This window comes from Cricetulus griseus, chromosome 2 (genome assembly GCF_003668045.3).
Source record: "Cricetulus griseus strain 17A/GY chromosome 2, alternate assembly CriGri-PICRH-1.0, whole genome shotgun sequence".
Taxonomy (NCBI): domain Eukaryota; kingdom Metazoa; phylum Chordata; class Mammalia; order Rodentia; family Cricetidae; genus Cricetulus; species Cricetulus griseus.
This window is the reverse complement of record NC_048595.1, coordinates 134229155-134247943: the sequence shown is the minus strand read 5'-3', so window position 1 is coordinate 134247943 and position 18789 is coordinate 134229155. Positions and strand designations below refer to the sequence as shown.

Genomic DNA, 18789 nt, shown 5'->3' with positions numbered 1-18789 from the left:
GAACCTTTCCCCCTCTTTGCCTAGTCTCTGATTATGTCTTTAAGAGTGAAAATTTTAGGTAGCATACTCATTTTACGGCAGTGCCCTTCTAAAGCTTCGGATATCCTTGGCATCCTGAGACTAAGGGAGCACAGCTCCCAATGTGGCTGAGTCTCACACTGCTGCTGGGTGAGGCTGGGGTGCAGAGTCCTTGCTGCGCCTGGGATCCCGTGCTGTGCCTGGATAAATGTACCCGCTAGGCAGGATGTAAAGTCTCTCAGGGTCTGCCTCAGGAATCCATCCCTTGAAGGATAACCGGACTGGGCAGCGTGTAGTCCAGGGCTCCTCCTTATCTCTGGCCCCAGGATTTTACACGTTTTCCACAAGGGAATCATGCATGAGTCAGAGGACCACAAGAGTTCTTTCCCGCCACCCTAACTGGATTCCTTCAGGAAACGGAACCTTAGCGTTCACAGACCGCAGCTGGGGGTCGTCCAGTCCCAGGTAAAAGCAGCATCTTCTGAGTTGGCTGCAGAGCAGCGGGTGCAGCTTTTAGTTGCTGACTAAGCAGAACAGGACTGCAGCCTGCGCCCGCGCCTTTCCAGACCCCTCAAGTGCGTGAAAGAGAAAGGGAACCAGCACGGCCAAAGCCGGAGCTCTTAGAAAGCCCTACCATTTCGAACCTGCAAAGGGAGCAGGGGAAGGAGCCAGGGATCATGTGAGAGCCAAGGAGAGAGACCTTCTACCCCTCCCCCCTTCCTGACCCCTCCTGCCACCCTCTCACCCAGACAGCTGTCCAAATCTTGTAATTCATTCGCTTCCCCCGCCCCGCCTTCCAAATACCACCCCAATCCAGTTTAGCCCCCTGCCTTACCCCGCTGACCTAATAAGGCCATGAACGCTGCGGGAGACCTATATAAAAGTCAGGACTCTTCGGGACTTTGCAGGACAACTGGAGCAAGATAAGGAAGGAGCTGTCCAGCGCTGAGAAACAAGAAGGCGACCATGGCTAAGGAGTGGGGTTATGCCAGCCACAATGGTGAGTGGAACCAGGGTAATCACTACAGTGTTGCCCTTGCATTGTACATGTGTACTGGGAAACGTAGGTATAGGAGTAGGAGTTAACTAGCATTTACAGAGAACTTTCTGGTGTCCCATGCTGCTAGTCCTTTTAACGTGATTCACTGCTTTCCTTTCCACAGAGGAACCTGAAGCTCAGAGACACTCTGTAACCAGTCTAAGGTTTTATGATGTATCTGAGAAATCACTCAGCCCGAAATGAGGTCCGGTTAAACCTTGCTCTGTGAAACTCAGCAGAGAGCACTTGGCTTTTTTGAGCTTGGGATCGCCATACCAATTATTGCTTTGATTATGAGCCAGCCCTCAGCCATGGGCAAGAGAAGAAAGGTATACCCTGAAAGCTAGAAAGTAATGTAAAAAACATGTGATCAATAGGGGATTCATTTCAAAGATGAGTTTTTCAGGCTTCATGGTTCCCAAGCTAGGGGAGGGACTTCATGTACTCTTTGAGCATAGATGAGCAAGGATCTAAATAGATTTGAAATGCAAAGTACTATATATGTTGCTTAATATGAACCCACGACTTTTCTGTAGCCACTCTCTGGCCTATGTGTATTTTGCTGGCTTAGTCCACTGGAAAGAGGCCTTGGGTTGTACTATTAACTAAATAAATTTCTTTCTTTTACTTTCTAGGTCCTGAACACTGGCATGAACTTTATCCAATTGCCAAAGGGGACAATCAGTCACCCATTGAGCTGCATACTAAAGACATCAAGCATGACCCCTCTTTGCAACCCTGGTCAGCATCTTACGATCCTGGCTCTGCTAAGACCATCCTGAATAATGGGAAGACCTGCAGAGTTGTGTTTGATGACACGTATGACAGGTCTAGTAAGTACAGCACTTAGGAAGGGTTATGTGAATGTTTTTAGTATCTATTGGCAAGATGCAATTTGTGACACAGTAACAGAATTATAGGGAAGTGGGAGAAGCTCATTTCTGAAATGGAGATGACATTCGATTTGACTCTAGTTGTAAAGAATTATATTTATGCAATGAAGAAGAATGTCATACCATCTAACTAACTTTGGTCACTCTGTTGCTGAAAAATGGCCATGTGCCCAAGTTAAATGTTAGCATTTAACATTTAACATGGTTGGTCTCTCTGACTTTCTGACTACTGAGAGATGAAATCCTTGTTTCCTGATGGTATGGAGAACAGGCTCTGTCAAACAGAAAGAAATCAGTTAGGTGCTCTTTTCTCTGGATGACTGGAAGGAGGCCAATCAATGGGAAAAGATAGGGCCACTGTGTGAGTTCAGGTGACCTAGGTTCAGTACCTCACTGGGCTTCAGCCAAGGCATTTTTGTGGCAAGTGTTTCTGATGCATCTGAGTACTTCTTCTTGGGTCAATGTTAGTGTGAAACTGGAAAAATCATATGATTTTTTAAAGGCTGCAATGGCAACCAATCTGTGAAATAAGACTAATTTGACTTTATTTCAGGCAGGCTTGATGACTCTCACACTTATAAACCCAACACTCAAGAGGCAGAGACAAGAGGATTGCCACAAATATGAGGATAATTTGGTCTTCCTGATGAGTTCCAAGACAGACAGAGCTAGATTGAAACTTTGTTTTTATTAAGCAAGCTTTATTTCATTGCAAACAAGTAGACGTGTACATATGAGTAGTAATTAAAGAATTTAAATACAAAAGAATTATTCTTTAGTTATCAAGAATGTGGTTTTCTAGAATCATATTCTTCATAAGTTAAAATTTCCTTTGTTAATATACATGAGTAAGCATCCTGATGTCATATGAAATAATGAGAAAATGAGCACTCCTACCTTCCAGGCAAGGAAGATGACAGAAGATTATCATTTCTTGAGCAATTATTTTCTGTTGCTCTTTCCCATTTTTTCTTTGCCTTAAAAGCTGAAGTTCCATTTGGAAGGAAAAACAATAACAAAATTAAAAATCAGAAGCATAATCACATGTAATACCATTTTAAGAACAAAACATTAAATATTAGAGATTTAATGTGGTTGAGTTCAATACTTCAGACTCAAATCCAGATCATAGCTATTCTCAGTGATTGGACAGGAGACTACAACAAACCAAACCACCCCCTTCCTATATGATAAAACTGCTTCAAACCTAGTATTATTATTGCTCTAGTTCTGCACTGTGGGTTTTCCAGTGTCCCTGAGAGAAACCAAGCCTTTTTAAAATAACTGCTTTTTACAATGCTATTTGCAAGTAACTTATATTGCTAAATTTTGATTTTAGGGTTTCTGTACAGTTTTCAGTATCCTTTAGAAGATATTTCAACCTTTAAATTGCTTTTCAGGCAGAATGGAGATGAAATTACATGAGAGATTTAGATAAGTGCTGTGCAAATCCAAACTAATGCCCCAAAATTATATATATATATATATATATATATATATATATATATATATATCAGTCTACCCTGCCTAGCTTCCTGGGAAATTGCTGAACTTTTGTTTCATCTGACTTGAGCAGACACAGTCTAAAGTAGATGTGTATGAGAGTTCTGGCTTGTCATCTAAGGAAAGGCACAACTGAAAGTGGGAAACTAAGAAGGAATTCCTGCCTGCTCAGTGATCCCTCATGGGGCACTGTGACATGAGTACCATTTAAGTGCTTGATCTCAGTTAATCCTCACAGCAGCTCGAAAAGTGAGGGATTATTATCACCTTCTTAGAGACTCAAAGACCAATTCAGAGAAGTTGAGCATCTTGCCTGAGATCACACAATGATAAGGGTATGAACTCAGAAATGGTACCTAAATCCTGCCACGTGTCCAGTTCTTCCCATGGTACTGCACTACTAATCTGTCCTCAGAGTCCTCATAAAACATCTGCTACTTTAATTTGTTTCCTAAAGTGTTAAAAGGACAAGACAAACAAGCAAAAATAAGAGAGAAAAGAAAATTCTTACTTTGATATATTCTGACTTCAAGTTACAAACACTTGGAGTTGTCTCCATATTCCCAGAAGGGGACATCTTGTACTTATGGCATCTTTTGCAGAGTGCAGGTTTCAGATAGGGCTTTGCAAAGCAATGGGGGAACTCACCAGTCACCTTGTTATTTTGCTCACAGTGCTGAGGGGTGGTCCTCTCTCTGGACCCTATCGACTTCGCCAGTTTCATCTTCACTGGGGCTCCTCGGATGACCATGGCTCTGAGCACACAGTGGATGGAGTGAAGTATGCTGCTGAGGTAGGAGGAACTGCCCAGTACACTCTAGGTCTAAGATGGTCAAAACTGGAAACTTAGAAACAACTGCAGTGCTTTTTCTGCTTCAAGCCTCTCACTGAAGACATTATAGCTTTAACATAAAGTGAAACCACCAAATATTAGGATATTAGGTCAGAAATGAGTCAGCATCCTCCATGAATATTCTCCAGATTATATTGAGAAATTGGCATAGTCTTGAATAGAGCCACAACAGTAAGGCAGTTAATGTGTGTGAAGTAACTGTGTGCATTAGCTGATTTGATACCCCACTGCAACCACTTGTAAGAGGTTACAAATAGGCAACATGAGGTTTACATAAGAGAAGCGGAGTTGGTAGGCCTGGTCTTTGTACAGACTGGATCAGATATCTCCTTTATAAGTACATATAATGCTTTAAAAACAACATTTAGTAATTACAAGAAATCCTTACTTTCTGCTTGCTTAAGCAAGTATCTTTGTGTGTATGCATCTTGTCTAAGGCAGTAATGTAGGGGAAGCTGTAGCCAGCCCCTAAGTAGGCGTGGCTACAGCTTCCCCTACACAGTAATTTGCAAATGGAATAAGACAGGCCACTTCCAATTTTTATTAGAAAATCAAGTGTGGATAGCATTATCCAACAAGTGAGCAAAATTCATTTTCCTGCTTCATTCTTTTCTAAAGCAGATGTTGGTGAGGACTAGGAAGTGATGGAAATGTGAGCATGGCAGCACACTGTAGGTGATCTCTTTCAGAGCATTACTGAGTACTTAACTATTAGCTAAATAAAACCTGAAGAAACTCCAAGTACTACCCAGGCCTAGTCTGGTTGGTTTCCAGATAAGATTGACATCAGTCGCATTTAGGGGGATATGGCCATTTCTCTACAGGCTATCTAGAGAGCTGGGGTAGAGACCAATAAATTATTAGGAATGTCTCCTTGACTAGACATTTACTCCACCACTGGAGAAAGTTCAGGCTAATTTTTTTTTCCAAATGTGGAAGAGGCTTTGAGTGTGGTGTTTGTACATGGGATTATCTGACATTTTTGAAATTGAATATAAATTTTAACTGCTATAAACTATTCTCTTGCCATTCTAAGTAACTCAATATGGGCAACTTGATTACTTAAGCTGTGCTCATGTCCTAAATTAAGATAAGTTTGCTGCCAGACACTGGAGCTCTGTCTACAAGGAGGCAGATGCTTTTATACACTTTTATCTGAACTATTGAAATTTCACTGAAATATTGCTTATTAATATTTAGAATTCTGTCAACTTCTATGGGAGTGTTCAGCAACAACCTAGAGACTGTACACATTTGGGTCTCGTGGAAAATAATGCTTATTTTCATATGCCAAGGTTTTATCTCACAGCCTGTGTTTGGTGGTTGCAGCTTCACCTGGTTCACTGGAACCCAAAGTACAACACCTTCGGAGAAGCTCTAAAGCAACCCGATGGAATCGCTGTTGTTGGCATTTTTCTGAAGGTGAGGTAGACACTGATTTTAATTTTTTTTCTCATTCAGAATGTAGTCCCTTACTAACGTTTAGGAGACCATGCATTACATTTTCCCCTTGTATTTGAAGCATGTGTGAGGGCAGAGGCTTAAAGCTTATGAAGGCAAAAGCAAGGGCAAGTGCCACGATGAGCACAACATGTGTTAAATTTCCTTTCATGATGCTCTATTTCCATCACACTGGAAACCAGAAAGCCCAGTGCTGGGAACTTCTGTGATGCCAAGTGCCTGGCGGGACCTCCTCTCAGCTTATGGGGGCCACCACCCACAGGATCTCAGGCTAGGATGGCACAAGGAATGTGTGTGTTGTTCAGCCAGCCTTGGTTTAAATAGGACTTAGTGACATTAACACATGAACTTTGTGGCAACCCAATCTGAGTTTTAAGCCAGTGAATGACCTAGTTTGTTCTAGCTTCTGAATTCACTGGGAGGACTAGGAGGGGAAAGGCAATGAGTTTGGTTGTGGCAACATAGTCTACTTTTGCTTTGGCTCTTTTAAAAAATGGAATGAATTTGCAGAGAGGGTCAAGGAAATAGAGTTGAACCAAGATGCAATTTTGTGGTTTTGTACCTCAGAGAACTGAAATCCAAATTTAGATCAGAAAATATATATTATACAATCTTTCAGAGTGAATAAAGTTATATTTAGCTTAACCCAAGACCGTGGAAAGCTTATAAACACCAATTGCATGTGCATGGGTCAAATCAGCTTTTAAGATGATCTCCAATCATAAAGGAAAGAAAAGTATCTTATTGGATGTCTGTTTTCTTACAGATAGGACGGGAGAAAGGAGAGTTCCAGATTTTCCTTGATGCCCTGGACAAAATTAAGACTAAGGTAAGAGCAAATCATATGAGGACTGCAAACCTAAGTCAGGATATATCAACTGTCTTCTAATTTCAGATAAGACCTGCCATTGTCTGATGGACATCCTACGTTTGCATACAAAACTAAATGCCGTGGTATTTGTCTAGTGTTGAGTCCTTAGAGCATTTTCACATCTGTTACTTCATTTGTCAGTCAGCCTGGCAGATAAGTTCTTTCCCCAGGAAGGTTTGTGAGACCTTTCAGGGTCTCCTTCCTCCCTCCATGGTGGGCACAGGATGGTTGATATTCTTCAGGCCACTCACTATCACTCTTTCAATCCTGGTATTGTCCTTTCTTGGTAGCATTCGCGCGCGCGCGCGCAAACACACACACACACACACACACACACACACACACACACACACACACACACACACTATTAACAGTAAACTCCTCTAACTGACACATTTTAGTTGTTTATTTTGAGATTATTCCAAGTAGCTGCTTTTAAGTGTGGACACTAGAATAAGTGAGTATTCTGAGCATGAAATGTACTAAAGTGAAAGTCTTCAAGTCAAGTCAACTTCCAAGAAGTATTTATTCTTCGGTCTGAGTGTGCCCTGTGAGAAAGCACAGAATCACAGCCCCACTCACCGTGAAAACAAGGAATACAATACTACAGTGACTTGAACAGACCAAGTCAGAACATAAAGCAGATTCCTTTCCATCATCAGAGGTTTACTAGTGAAGGGGCAGAACCTGTTCAAATGTCTGCTTTCCTTTTTGCTATTGAAATCTGTTCTCATGAGTGAATAAGTCAGGCCTCTAGGGGGCGCTGAGTGCTCGTGTTCTCTTAGAGTACTTGCGCCTGTGTTCCAGGGCAAGGAGGCTCCTTTCACCCACTTCGACCCATCCTGCCTGTTTCCTGCTTGCCGCGACTACTGGACCTATCATGGCTCCTTCACCACGCCACCCTGCGAGGAGTGCATCGTGTGGCTGCTGTTGAAGGAGCCCATGACCGTGAGCTCAGACCAGGTGAGTGCAGCCGCAGAGCCCTGTGTGTGAACTGTGGACTGAAGGCACATGCTAAAGGCCCAACCCATAGACACTGAAAGCTAGATCGCTGGTATGTTCCTCAGAGGGCTCACAGTTTGCCCTCTAGAAATTCCCTCAGCCTGTTTATCCAAGGGAGCTTCCCAAGGGTAATGGGACAATGCAGTCTTGTAAGAGCAGGTGGGGTCCTGAACTGGGTTTCTGTATGAGTGAGGACTGGCTAGGAGATGAGGTGGCGAATTCAGGCCTGAGGAGGAGTGCTGTGCTCCTCCAGCTTTTACCAGGAAAGAAGCTGAGGCTCAGATTCTGAAACAAACCAATTTCTCCACAAGGACAAGCAAGCACAAACTCCTCATCCCAATCACAATCTGTCTGCTTTCAAGAGTCCCTGGCTGCTCTTCTCACTCCCGCCCTACTTCCATTCATCTAAAGAATGGACTGGCAACATGTATAAGATAGGGCTTCAAGGAAAGCTAAGTGGGTGTAGACATGGAGAACATAGTTAAAGTGAACCACACAGGGCTCACAGCCTGGAACATGGATGTATCACAGCAAGATCAGCTCACCAGCCTGACTCCTTGGCTTAAGACAGGGGCTCATATGTTCCCTCCAGGGTGAACCCGAGAGTAAATCAACATTAAAAACAAATAAAATAAGAATTAGCTTTAACAGTCTTTAAATGAAGAAAGCTATAAGACAATTTTTATCACTAAAGCATAATATATTAACATTAAAAGTATAACACATGTGTGTGTATACATGTGTGTGAGCACACGTGTGATGATCAGTGGACAACTTGCAGCCCTGCGCCCTGTGGTTTCAGCGCATCAAAGGTTGTCAGGCTTGCCATCCTTACACACTGAACTATCTAGGTTATTACCAAGGCATAATATTTTTATGAGAATTTCCTATTTTCTCTTCCTCTAAGGGGAAAAAAGCTAACATTTTAACATATAGCCCGATTTTAACTTCTTTCTTGTCCTTTAAAGTAGTCTCATAAATACTTGAGTTGATTACACAGTGGAAGCCTATCAAGGTGTTTCTTATTTACAGGCATACAGTAAACCGTCATCCCCTTCTATGTAAAGTGTATACCTCATACTGATCCCCCCAATTTACAACTCAGAAGAACTTTGGTGGGAAAGGCGGTTGCCCAGAGAGCAGGGGGTCCTGGGAGTAAGGAAATGTTTATGTTATGAACTGGTTCTTGCCAGCTCACGACCTATCTATCCCTGGAGACTGGTTTTGTGGTTTGCCTGGCCTGCTTGCAAAGCCTGCGGTTTCTAACAGTCTGCTTCTTCCCCTTGCAGATGGCCAAGCTGCGTAGTCTATTCGCCAGCACGGAGAATGAGCCCCCGGTGCCTCTGGTGGGGAATTGGCGCCCCCCGCAGCCGGTCAAGGGTAGGGTGGTGAGGGCCTCTTTCAAGTGAGGTCCCGGGTTTGCCCTCTGCAGGAAAGAAAACCTGCCCTGAAGAGTCGCCTGCCTCTCCCTGGTGCTCTGTGCTCTAAGCTATTTTCCAACACTCTGAAGAAAAAGACGCAGTCACATGAAACCGCAATGCCTTTTGACATTATCTAACCCAGAAGCATGAATTTCACTCCTAATGTTTGTAATAACCACTTTTCTATAAAATTAGTATTTCTAATATTGGTTCAATGAGGAAGAAATAGATTGAAGACTAGAGATTTAGAATAGTGGTTTACTGGGCATATTACATTTCTCAGAACCTCAGGACTCCTGTTTTCCAGCCGAGTTACCAACACTACAGAAGTCATGGTTGTGGGTATGGAGATGTGTGCCGACCCTCCCACAGTTAAGTGAAAGCACAAGTTAAGACCACTGTGTTTTACTCTTAAATATCAGCAAAACTCCATCACCCATTGAAATTTTGCTTTCTGCCATGTTTGCCTGGTTTTAATTGTCTGTAACACACACACACACACACACACACACACACACACACACACACACACGATCATGTATTTTAGAATGTTTGATCCAGCATATGAATTTCTTCTTCATAAAAATGGTTTTCTTTGCCTAAAGCAGGGTCATTTCTTTTCTATTTCACTACTTTCATCTTTGCATGCCTATTAAAATCATCATCATAATAAAAATAAAAACTGTCTCTGGTGTCTTTTGAATTTGAGTCTGGAATGAATGATTCCTAGAACAGGAAGGAATGGATGACAACTGAAGCCAATACTTTGTACTGCTCACAGAAACCATTAAGACTGGATGCAGATGAAAAGTGTGTGTATTCCCCTTTTACACTGAAGACTTATATTAAAATACTTGTTTTAAGGTAGCATATAAAGTGACAGGATTAATTTTGGCATTTACCTGCAGATAAGTCTTTATGCTTTGTTTTAATTCAGCCCTTCCATCATTGCCATTCCCTATGACATCTGCCCTCCAACAGTCCCCTCTTCTGCATTAATGTCACAGGAATCCCATTGTCCTCCCCTTTTAAGAGCTCTCTCTTCCTCCCCTCAAGATCCCCCTTCCAGTTTTGAGACCCTCTATATGTCCACACACATATATAATTTTAAGCCCAGGTTTCACATATGAAAGAAAATATTCTGTATTTGTCTTTCAGAGTCTGGCTTATTTCCTCTAACAAGATTATGTTGTGTTTGTGTAATTATTGGAAAAGCATTATACATGATAAAAAAAAATGGAGGACACCCAGAATGATAAACTTTCCAAGTTTATTTTGTAACTGAAGGAAACAATAAATGACTCAAGTTCTAAATGCAGATGCTATATCTTTAGGAAAGGGGGCAAGGCAGTTTGTAAGGGCATCTAACTGAACTGTAGACCTGAGCAGTGGCTGTTGGTCAGTCTCATCATGTGGGTCAAGTCCAAGCTGAATAGGATTCTGGCATTCAGGCCAGTGCAAACAGCCAGTACTCCTTTTAGGGAAGACAACACCTTTTTATATCATTTTTCTAAAAGTGTACTTCAGCATGCTTTGTCCCAACAGCATAGAAAGCATATATTTGACGTTTTACTACATTTAATATCTCTAAACACAAAATGCAGTTGTCCAGTCAGAGGTTTCGGCTATCTTTCATTGCTTCCTTCAGTGGTCTATATGTTAGCTACTGTAGAACAGGACAGCAATCAGCACATTGCCTTAAAGAGTGAAAATGGCCCTGGGTCAGGAGAGCCCTGAGACACTGGAAATCAAATCACATGACAAAGTCCTGTGAGGCTAAAGTTATTTAATAGATTACCACTTGGGTGAGGTAAAACCAGGTTGGTCAGTGTGAAGAGGATGTGTTAATTAAATCCCTTGAAATTAGGAGGTGTGGAGCTCTGATCATTAGTAGTAATACACAAGCTGCTTGTCTCAGGGTACTTAGTTGGCAATGTTCAGAACCCTGTGAAGAATGTAACCATTATCTGTGCTGTGTGGGGGAGGCACATGGTCCCCCTTGGTTAGGAGTGGTTATTATTTTAGTACACAGGGCAAACAAGGGTGGAGGATGTTGTCTCCCAGGACCATAAGCATGAAGAAAGCATAGGCACTATTCCTGCCACTGGCATTTGCCTGTCACTTTATACTCTGTCCAGCAAAAATAAAAAATAAAAAATAATAACCACTTGCCAAGTTTTGTATGAACAGATGATGCCATGAAAACAGAGGGGTCCAGGGAAGGCTCAGCCTCTCTAACTTCACAGTAATTTGAATAGTAATACTAATACCACCTTTGCTCCTCTTAGTTTACATCTTCTTGAAAATAATTTCATTGTCTATAGGTGGAGACTCTACAGTGTCTAGTCTGCCATCTCTGTCAGTGATGAATAGTGCACGTGACAATCAACCATCTGAACACCCCCCTGCCCGCCCTGATAATACGATGTCATAATAAACTTCTTTTGGAGTATTGAAGGCAGGCATGCTTCTGCATTCAAGGGACCATGATTTTCCAGATTAGGTCAAGGCCTCCAAACAATTGCACTTCAGGCTTCTGTAGCTTGCAAGCAGTGTGCCAGGAGCTGCCATCTGAAAAGGCTCCAGAATACGCCAACCTTATTCCTCTGGGTGTGATTGCGGGTATCTTAACATTTCAAAGTGGGGTGACAGCGATGTAAATTAAGTGTTTCATAATGTTCAGATAATGGCATGCTCAAAAGCCTACAAAGTAGAGCAACACTGGCAGGCTGTTAGGCTGAAGGGTGCAAATACATTATAGTCTCCGTGTTTGTGAAATGGAGAGATGCTATATTTCTGAAAATTCAAATCATAATTCAGGACTCCAATGTAGAATGTTTCCAAATGTAGACTAAATGAATCATTTTGTGGAGGGATGAGAGCTATTCTGCACAGACACTGCAAAGCTACAGGTCTCAGCATCTAACTGTGACCACAGCTATGAAGTAGCCATAGATACACTTGGAAGCATTTGAAATGGTAATACATCAGATAACAGAAGAATAACTGACACAGCCAAATTGACCTAAAATAAGCCCATAGGGGCCGAAAACACATTAACTGCATCTACTGAAAATTAGTTCTTGATTTTCTTTAAGGCTTTATTCCTTGTAAGAACGAACTCTGGACATGTATAATATATTGCTGAGCGTGTGAATAGTAAGAGGAGTAAGAAGAAACAATAACTCTGTATGTCAGTGTTTAATGAGTTCATATTTAGTGTATGTAAATTTAATGAGGTTTTTTTTTTTTTTTTTTTTTTAGGACTCCCTGGGTAGTAAGACTTTAAATGCGAATATAAGCCTAACCTTGTTTACCTGTTATTTTCATTTTGAGCACTAGATGGCAATAAAACCTCTGTTACAAAAATAGTAGCCTTTAAAAGCCTTCCCTGTTTCAGTCATGTTGACATCTAAGTTGCTAAGCTTTAAAATTTTTTTTGTACTGACAGGTTGTTTCCTTTGCTTATATGCTTAGTCTTATCTATTGATATTAACTGGCTAAGGAGATGAAGGAGTTTTCCTTTTTCTTAAGAACCTTAGCTGAAAAAGGAGGGCTGAGAGGTAACAGGAAAGCAGTTATTGAACTAAGAATGAGACCAGTAGGTCCTGAGCAATTTAAAGTCTTGTTTAGTGTGTAGAGGATGAGAACATCAAATCACACAGCTGTTTAGGAGACCATGAGGGGGTTGTCATCTCTGCGTGCCTGTGGAAATGGTAACCATATCCCTAGGTTGGATATTTTAAGAATTAAACAAATTAATTAAATTAAACAATATATTTAAAATACAAAACAATGTCATATTGACAATATTCTCAATAAGGGTTAACCCTTATCTTCTTAAAGTTAATATTATCTCAATTTAGGAAAATTATAATGGCTTATTACAATCCCAAAGATCATATTTTAATGTGCCTTTTGTGATGTTATTACATCTCATTTTTTCAGACTGTTGGAGGAGGTATGAGAATTCCCATTTACTTCTGCTTATTAATTGATGAATTCCTTTCAAATTTATCTGTGTATAGATATAAGTATGCTTGTGTACGCATTTAGTTAGGTAGGTAATGTAGTCTGTGCTTACATGCACGCTCACGTATGCAAGTGCACGTACATGTGTGTGCACAGTAGTCCTGTGAATGTCAGAGGATAACTTTTGGGAGTTAGTTCTTTCCTTCTGCCATGTGGGTCTTGGGGGATCAAACTGAGGTCCTTAAACTTGGCAGCAGGAGACTTTACCTGCAGAGCCATCTTGCTGGCCCCATTATGCTATTTAAAAACATTAACTCAGGTACCACATATGAAGCAAAGAAATCAAGGTGCGGTCACACTGAACCAATATACCTTCTGAAGAGGTGGTTTGGAGGAAGACTAAATAATTTTTGCTGGGGAAGTTTCTGCCTCGGGAGCTCTGTTCTTACTGGACAAGGTTTATGATTGGTGAGATATTCAGAAAATCAAGCCCAGAACAGAGGCCAGAGAATTACAATGTTTGCTTCTGTTTGACACCAACTTTTCAAATGTCATGAACAGGGTCTCCTGCAGTGCTGAGAGAGGTGGAAAAGCCATCCTAATACCGAAGGCAGAAATTAATTTTGAGCATGCCTAGGCATGTCCTAAAATGAGCCTGCCAAATACGATGCACGAGTCACCCTTGGGAAAAGCGTTTATGCTGCTGCGGGCTCTCAACTCCAATGGAACGAAGTGAAGTCAGGAAGTCTAAGCATAACGTCTATGATGGAGAGATTGGACAGTGCTAATGACCCATCTTCGGCAGATGCAAGGGTGTTTAGCAGGCACAACCTGTGACAGCTCAGCCAGGGAGATAATCACAGGTGATCAGCAGGAGTAAGAACCAACTGGAGTCCAACAGCTCAGCCCCAGGGGACAGAGTGCACTGCAGAGGCACAAGCCCAGTGATCTAAAAGCTAATTTTAGCCAGCGGAGACGCTGCTCTGTAGTAAACAGGGAACTGGGTTCTCTCTGCACTTGTATGAGCCCCAGGTAGAGGAGCCTGAAACCTCAGGGAGAATGCTTTTCCATTAAGTAAACATTTTCTCTGTTCCAACTTGCCTGTAAATTTCTACCGCACTCATGTGCTCATTTGAAATTTGGATGGTTCCAAACACAGTTGTTAAAGTCATTCCCTAAAGGCCTCCTGATTCCCATGGAAGCATACATAATACAGAAGGAAGTGCCAGAAAGTACAAGGCTCTCAGAAGTCGCACTTCTGCCTCTCTGTGAGCGGTTTGGAGCAGGACCTCAGGTCACCAGGGGCATACCTGGATGGAGCAAGAGTCCCAGAGAGACTGACAAGGGTGATGAGACTGCAAGCCAAGCAGAGCAGATGTGAGAGCAGGGCCCAGTGCTGTGCAGAGATGAGAGAGAAAGACTACATACAGTTCAGTGAATAGAAAGGGACTCGAGTTCTTGCTGCACACACTATTTTAGGAGGAGCAAATGTATTTGAAATTTGTGTGAAATGAAGGTTGGCATGGGTTAGTGTGAGAGTGATGAGTAGTGGGGACAGACAGCAAGGTTTTATGGCAGTAAGGACTTAATCTGTCTCGTTGCACTGAATCCTGAGGACCCAACTAACATAGAACCAGGGACCTCCAGAACTCAAAAGTGTTTGTTTAACAGGTGAGGGATGAATGGATGGTGAAATAAGATTCTTAATAGTCTTTGTCAGTGTTCTGGCAGGAGTTATTTCCTCACACTTTGAAGGTCAGAGACAACTAAAAGGGTTTTTGGAAAATTGTAGAGTCTAAGTTCTCTATGAAGAGAATGCATGGGAAAAGCCATTTTACATATAACCAAATGTTTGTTCTTTGTAAGTTTAAAACTGAACTCAGTAAAGAAGAGGTGTGTTTTAGGAGATAGGAAAGAGAATTCTATACCAGGATCCTTATCTCTTTTAGCACCTGCGCTGCTATGTGCAAATTGGAGCCATGGCCTGGCAGAGTGCCTGTGGGATTCCGCTCCAGTAGCACTCATCTGCACCATCATCTTGGTGCTTGTGTTTTCCCACTCTTTTTTTTCCTAGAAGTTTTTCTCAGTGACTTGAGTTCCCTGGTTCTTTCCAGTCTTGTGTGAGGATAGTTAAAGCAATTCTATATACATGGTAAAGAGCCCTCTTCCTAGGTCTGGCCCTTGCCTCACATTCAGAACTAGAGAACAGAATGCTTTTGAAAACTCAATAAGCACTCTTCCCTGATGCAATCCACGAAGACATTAAGCTCAGGGAAATGGTCCCCTCCACATGCAGCACGAACACAAATATAACCAGTATGTTCATGTACCTACAATTGCTGCTCAGCATCTTTTTGCTGTGTGTGCATGTGATACTGGGCCTCAGGCATGCACTCTGCCATGAGCTACATTCTGCCCCTCTTTTTGTTGTTGTTAGAATTATTATTTAAAATTTTGAAACACAGCTTCATTAAATACCAAGGCTGGCCTTGAACTTGCAATTTTCCCACCTCAGCCTGTCTGTTGGTTAAGACAACAGGTCTGTACCATGAGGTCCATCTTAGCCCCTTTTAATAGAGATGAGTCTAGTTTTGAAAAAAAAATAAAAACCAAAATTTGGTCCCAGATAATGAATTAAGAGAAAACAGGATAATATTGGCGTGGTGAGCCTGGGTGGTCCTTTGTGGCTTAGCTCATCAGTGGATTTGTAAATTTCTAGCTAACTGTTATAAATCCTTACCTTTAGTGGAATATTTTAATGATATTTCATTAAAGAAAGTCCAATTTCTCCCTTTACTTTGTTTTCTCTACAAAGGGCCTGTTGTCAAGATCATGAGGTATGTTAAGTCTCTTGTCCTTAGCAGCCTAATTGATAGAGAACATAGATTAGGCCCCAAGAGGGAGGAAGAGTTCCAGAGGTGTTAGGAAATAACCACAAGGCTCAGAGAAGAAGGGATGTGGTGAGAAGTAGTGCTGTTAGCTGAATATAGAAATGCATTCAGTATTAGACATGTGCATATATATATATATATATATATAATATATATATATATATATATATATATTCAAGTGGCTTTGTAAAATCCTCTTTTCAGAATTATTTCAAGCTTTTCAAATGTGTTTATGTAACAAGAATATAAGAGGTCAAAGAAGGTCAATAAACTACCTGGATGCAGGAAGGAGTAAAGAATAAGAGAGAAGGGCAGCCTCTTAGCATTGCTTGAGGGAAAGGCTGGTTTGGGTTGTGGCCACCAAAAGGAAGGCTTATCAGGCATGGGCATGGTCCACAACAGCAGGGAATGGTCAATAAAGATATCAACACCACTGGAAAGGATGCTTAGATAGCAGGGCCTGGAACAGGTGATCTGCAAAACATGGTTCTGGGTCAGCAGGTCTGGGAGCACAGAATGGATTCCAGGCTTACTTTAAGTGACCACTAAACAGGACGTTTTTCTTTATTTTTTTAAAGATGTATGGGCATATGAAGAAGAGAGAGAAAAACACATTTTATGATATATAGGGGCCAAGTGACATTTATGGTATTTCCTCTGTCCACTGAAATAACATTCAGTTATTCAGACTGTGTATTTGTATTTTAGCCACTGGACTGAAATACACTGGACTGAGGTAGGGAGAGAGAGAGACAGATACACAGAAATGCTATTGATAACTGCACAGTATAATTTTGAAAATCTTGTATGAAGTGGTTAAAACATATGAAATTATTGTGTGAAGCAAAGATGCGTAAAGCAAACACTGCTAGGGTTCAAAGTCAGGAGCCTTTTCTTAGCTTATATGGTTTGTATTTTCCTGAATCATTATTTTGAGTAGTTTAAAAATTTTAAAGCATCTTTTGTGTGTGTGTGTGTGTGTGTGTGTGTGTGTGTGTGTGTGTGTGTGTGTGTACAGAACACATTTCCTTTCTGCTTCTGAATTAACTTGAATAAACACAAAAGAAGAAAACCACCATTGTAAAATATAGCTGTGTCCATTTGCTGAAGCCCACTCATACATGTTACAGGGTTGTGCAAGTGCTGGCTGTGTGTCTGCATCTGTCTGCTCCAGTGAGCAGGGCTGGTGAGTCTGGCCTCCTGCCATTAAGCAAGAGGAATCATGTAGTTGTGATGCCTTTGCTCCCACATGGAAAGTGTTAGCTTGCTCTTGTTAGTAAGAGAGTCAGAATTCCCCAAGCAGAGTGGTGATTTATAGGTAATAGAGGCATTTAATCATGCGGGTAAGCTAATGCTCACCTAACGAGCTCTTAAGATCTGCACAGCACTGGGTGTGCATTCAAGCAGCATAAACTGACATTTTCCCAAGGTGCAGTGGTAGGGTTCTGTTCCTTCCTACTCAATCCAATGAACAAAAGATAAGTGAGGGAACATTATGAACACAGCACGGTCTTAAAGTCTCAGGTGTTTTTCATTACAAACATAATTCTCATAATTGTTTTTCAGACTTTTAAGAAAAGAATTACCTTATTTATTATTATCATTATTATTATTATTATTATTATTATTATTATATTTTGGTTTTTTGAGACAGAGTTTTTCTCTGTGGCTTTGGATGCTGTCCTGGAACTATCTCTTGTAGACCAGGGTGGTCTCGAACTCACAGAGATCAGCCTGCTTCTGCCTCCCGAGTGCTGGGACTAAAGGTGTGCACCACCAACACCTGGCCTGGTCTTTTTTGGGGGGGTTGAAAAGAATTACCTTATAGATTGTGTGTGTGTGTGTGTGTGTGTGTGTGTGTGTGTGTGTGTGTGTGTGTGTGAATGAACCTATGACTTTGCACATGCTAGGCCAGCACTCTGCCCCTGAACTCTACCTCAGCCCTTTACCAGGTAGACAGTCTTATGGCAGAATTTCACAGCCTGGTACAGTGCGCTTTCTCACATGTGAGGAGATACAGCCCAAGACTCTTATTTCTGCCTCAAAATGTAGATTGTTCCAAACCATAGATATACCATTCCTATCCCTAGATGCTTTGCAGCTTTGGTGTACAGTTCCAGCGGTAATCTGTCTCCCCATGTTTCACACTCTGTTTACTACTTTGTGCTTTGGGTCATCATTAAGTAAAACAGGTGTTGGTTGAAAAAAATTCTGATACCCAGGCAGTAAATCTGATAACCAAGATGACTGCTAAATTGCTATGGGCAGGTAGTCTTTACAGCATGGCTATGCCGGGCATAGGATGGTTCATGTCCTGGGTGGGATGAAGTTGAATATTGTTAGATTTCATGAGAATGGTGGATGATAAAAATCTTATAACTTGTTTATTTCTAGAATTTTCCATGTACAATTTCCATTATGTGGCTGACTGTGGGTAACTGAAGCTAATGAAACTATGGGGGAGAAAAGTTCTACTAGATAGGTGGTATTAATGCTTGAATAGTCTTCAGTGCCTTTCCTGCACACTGTGGCATATGTAGGGCCTCTTTGGCATTTGTCCATTAGATGCCAGCCACACACCACCCCTGTCTCCCAAGCTGGGAAAGCCAGAAATTTCTCCAGAGATGATCAATGTTCCCTGTAGGGCAAATCAGTTGAGGAACAATGTTCTAAAGAGAGGTGGGCTTTTATTATTATTAGGGTGTTGTGTATGGTAAATACGGTAGCTGTTCTGAAACACCAAATATTAAAAAGGTTTAATTTGCATGCTTGAGCATAATTTTCTCATTCAGTATTTCAGCTCAGTTCTGCTTAAAATGGAAAGTGGTTAACATACTTGAGTTCACTGACTACTCTGGATGGATT

General features: G+C 41.5%; 1 protein-coding gene across 4 annotated transcripts; it reads left to right on the top strand.

The window, feature by feature from the left end:
* Positions 1-344: 344 nt before the first annotated feature.
* Ca3 (carbonic anhydrase 3) lies at positions 345-9764 on the top strand. 4 transcript variants are annotated; one of them, XM_027398736.2, is made up of 8 exons: positions 345-483; positions 927-1018; positions 1693-1890; positions 4128-4246; positions 5636-5728; positions 6534-6596; positions 7446-7601; positions 8930-9764. In XM_027398736.2, the coding sequence occupies exons 2-8, from the start codon at positions 985-987 to the stop codon at positions 9047-9049; spliced, it is 783 nt and encodes a 260-aa protein (XP_027254537.1). In that variant the 5' UTR covers positions 345-483; positions 927-984; the 3' UTR covers positions 9050-9764. The 4 variants fall into 4 exon arrangements, with proteins under 4 accessions (XP_027254537.1, XP_035295875.1, XP_035295876.1 ...); XM_035439984.1 differs by lacking the exon at positions 345-483 and adding an exon at positions 555-697; XM_035439985.1 differs by lacking the exon at positions 345-483 and adding an exon at positions 575-593.
* Positions 9765-18789: the final 9025 nt, after the last annotated feature.

Excerpts from the sequence above, each read along its gene's own strand:
- Ca3 (XM_027398736.2), top strand. The coding sequence starts at position 985 with ATGGCTAAGGAGTGGGGTTATGCCAGCCACAATG. Across the intron at positions 4,247-5,635 it reads GAGTGAAGTATGCTGCTGAG|CTTCACCTGGTTCACTGGAA; the intron begins GTAGGAGGAACT and ends TGGTGGTTGCAG. Across the intron at positions 6,597-7,445 it reads TGGACAAAATTAAGACTAAG|GGCAAGGAGGCTCCTTTCAC; the intron begins GTAAGAGCAAAT and ends CCTGTGTTCCAG.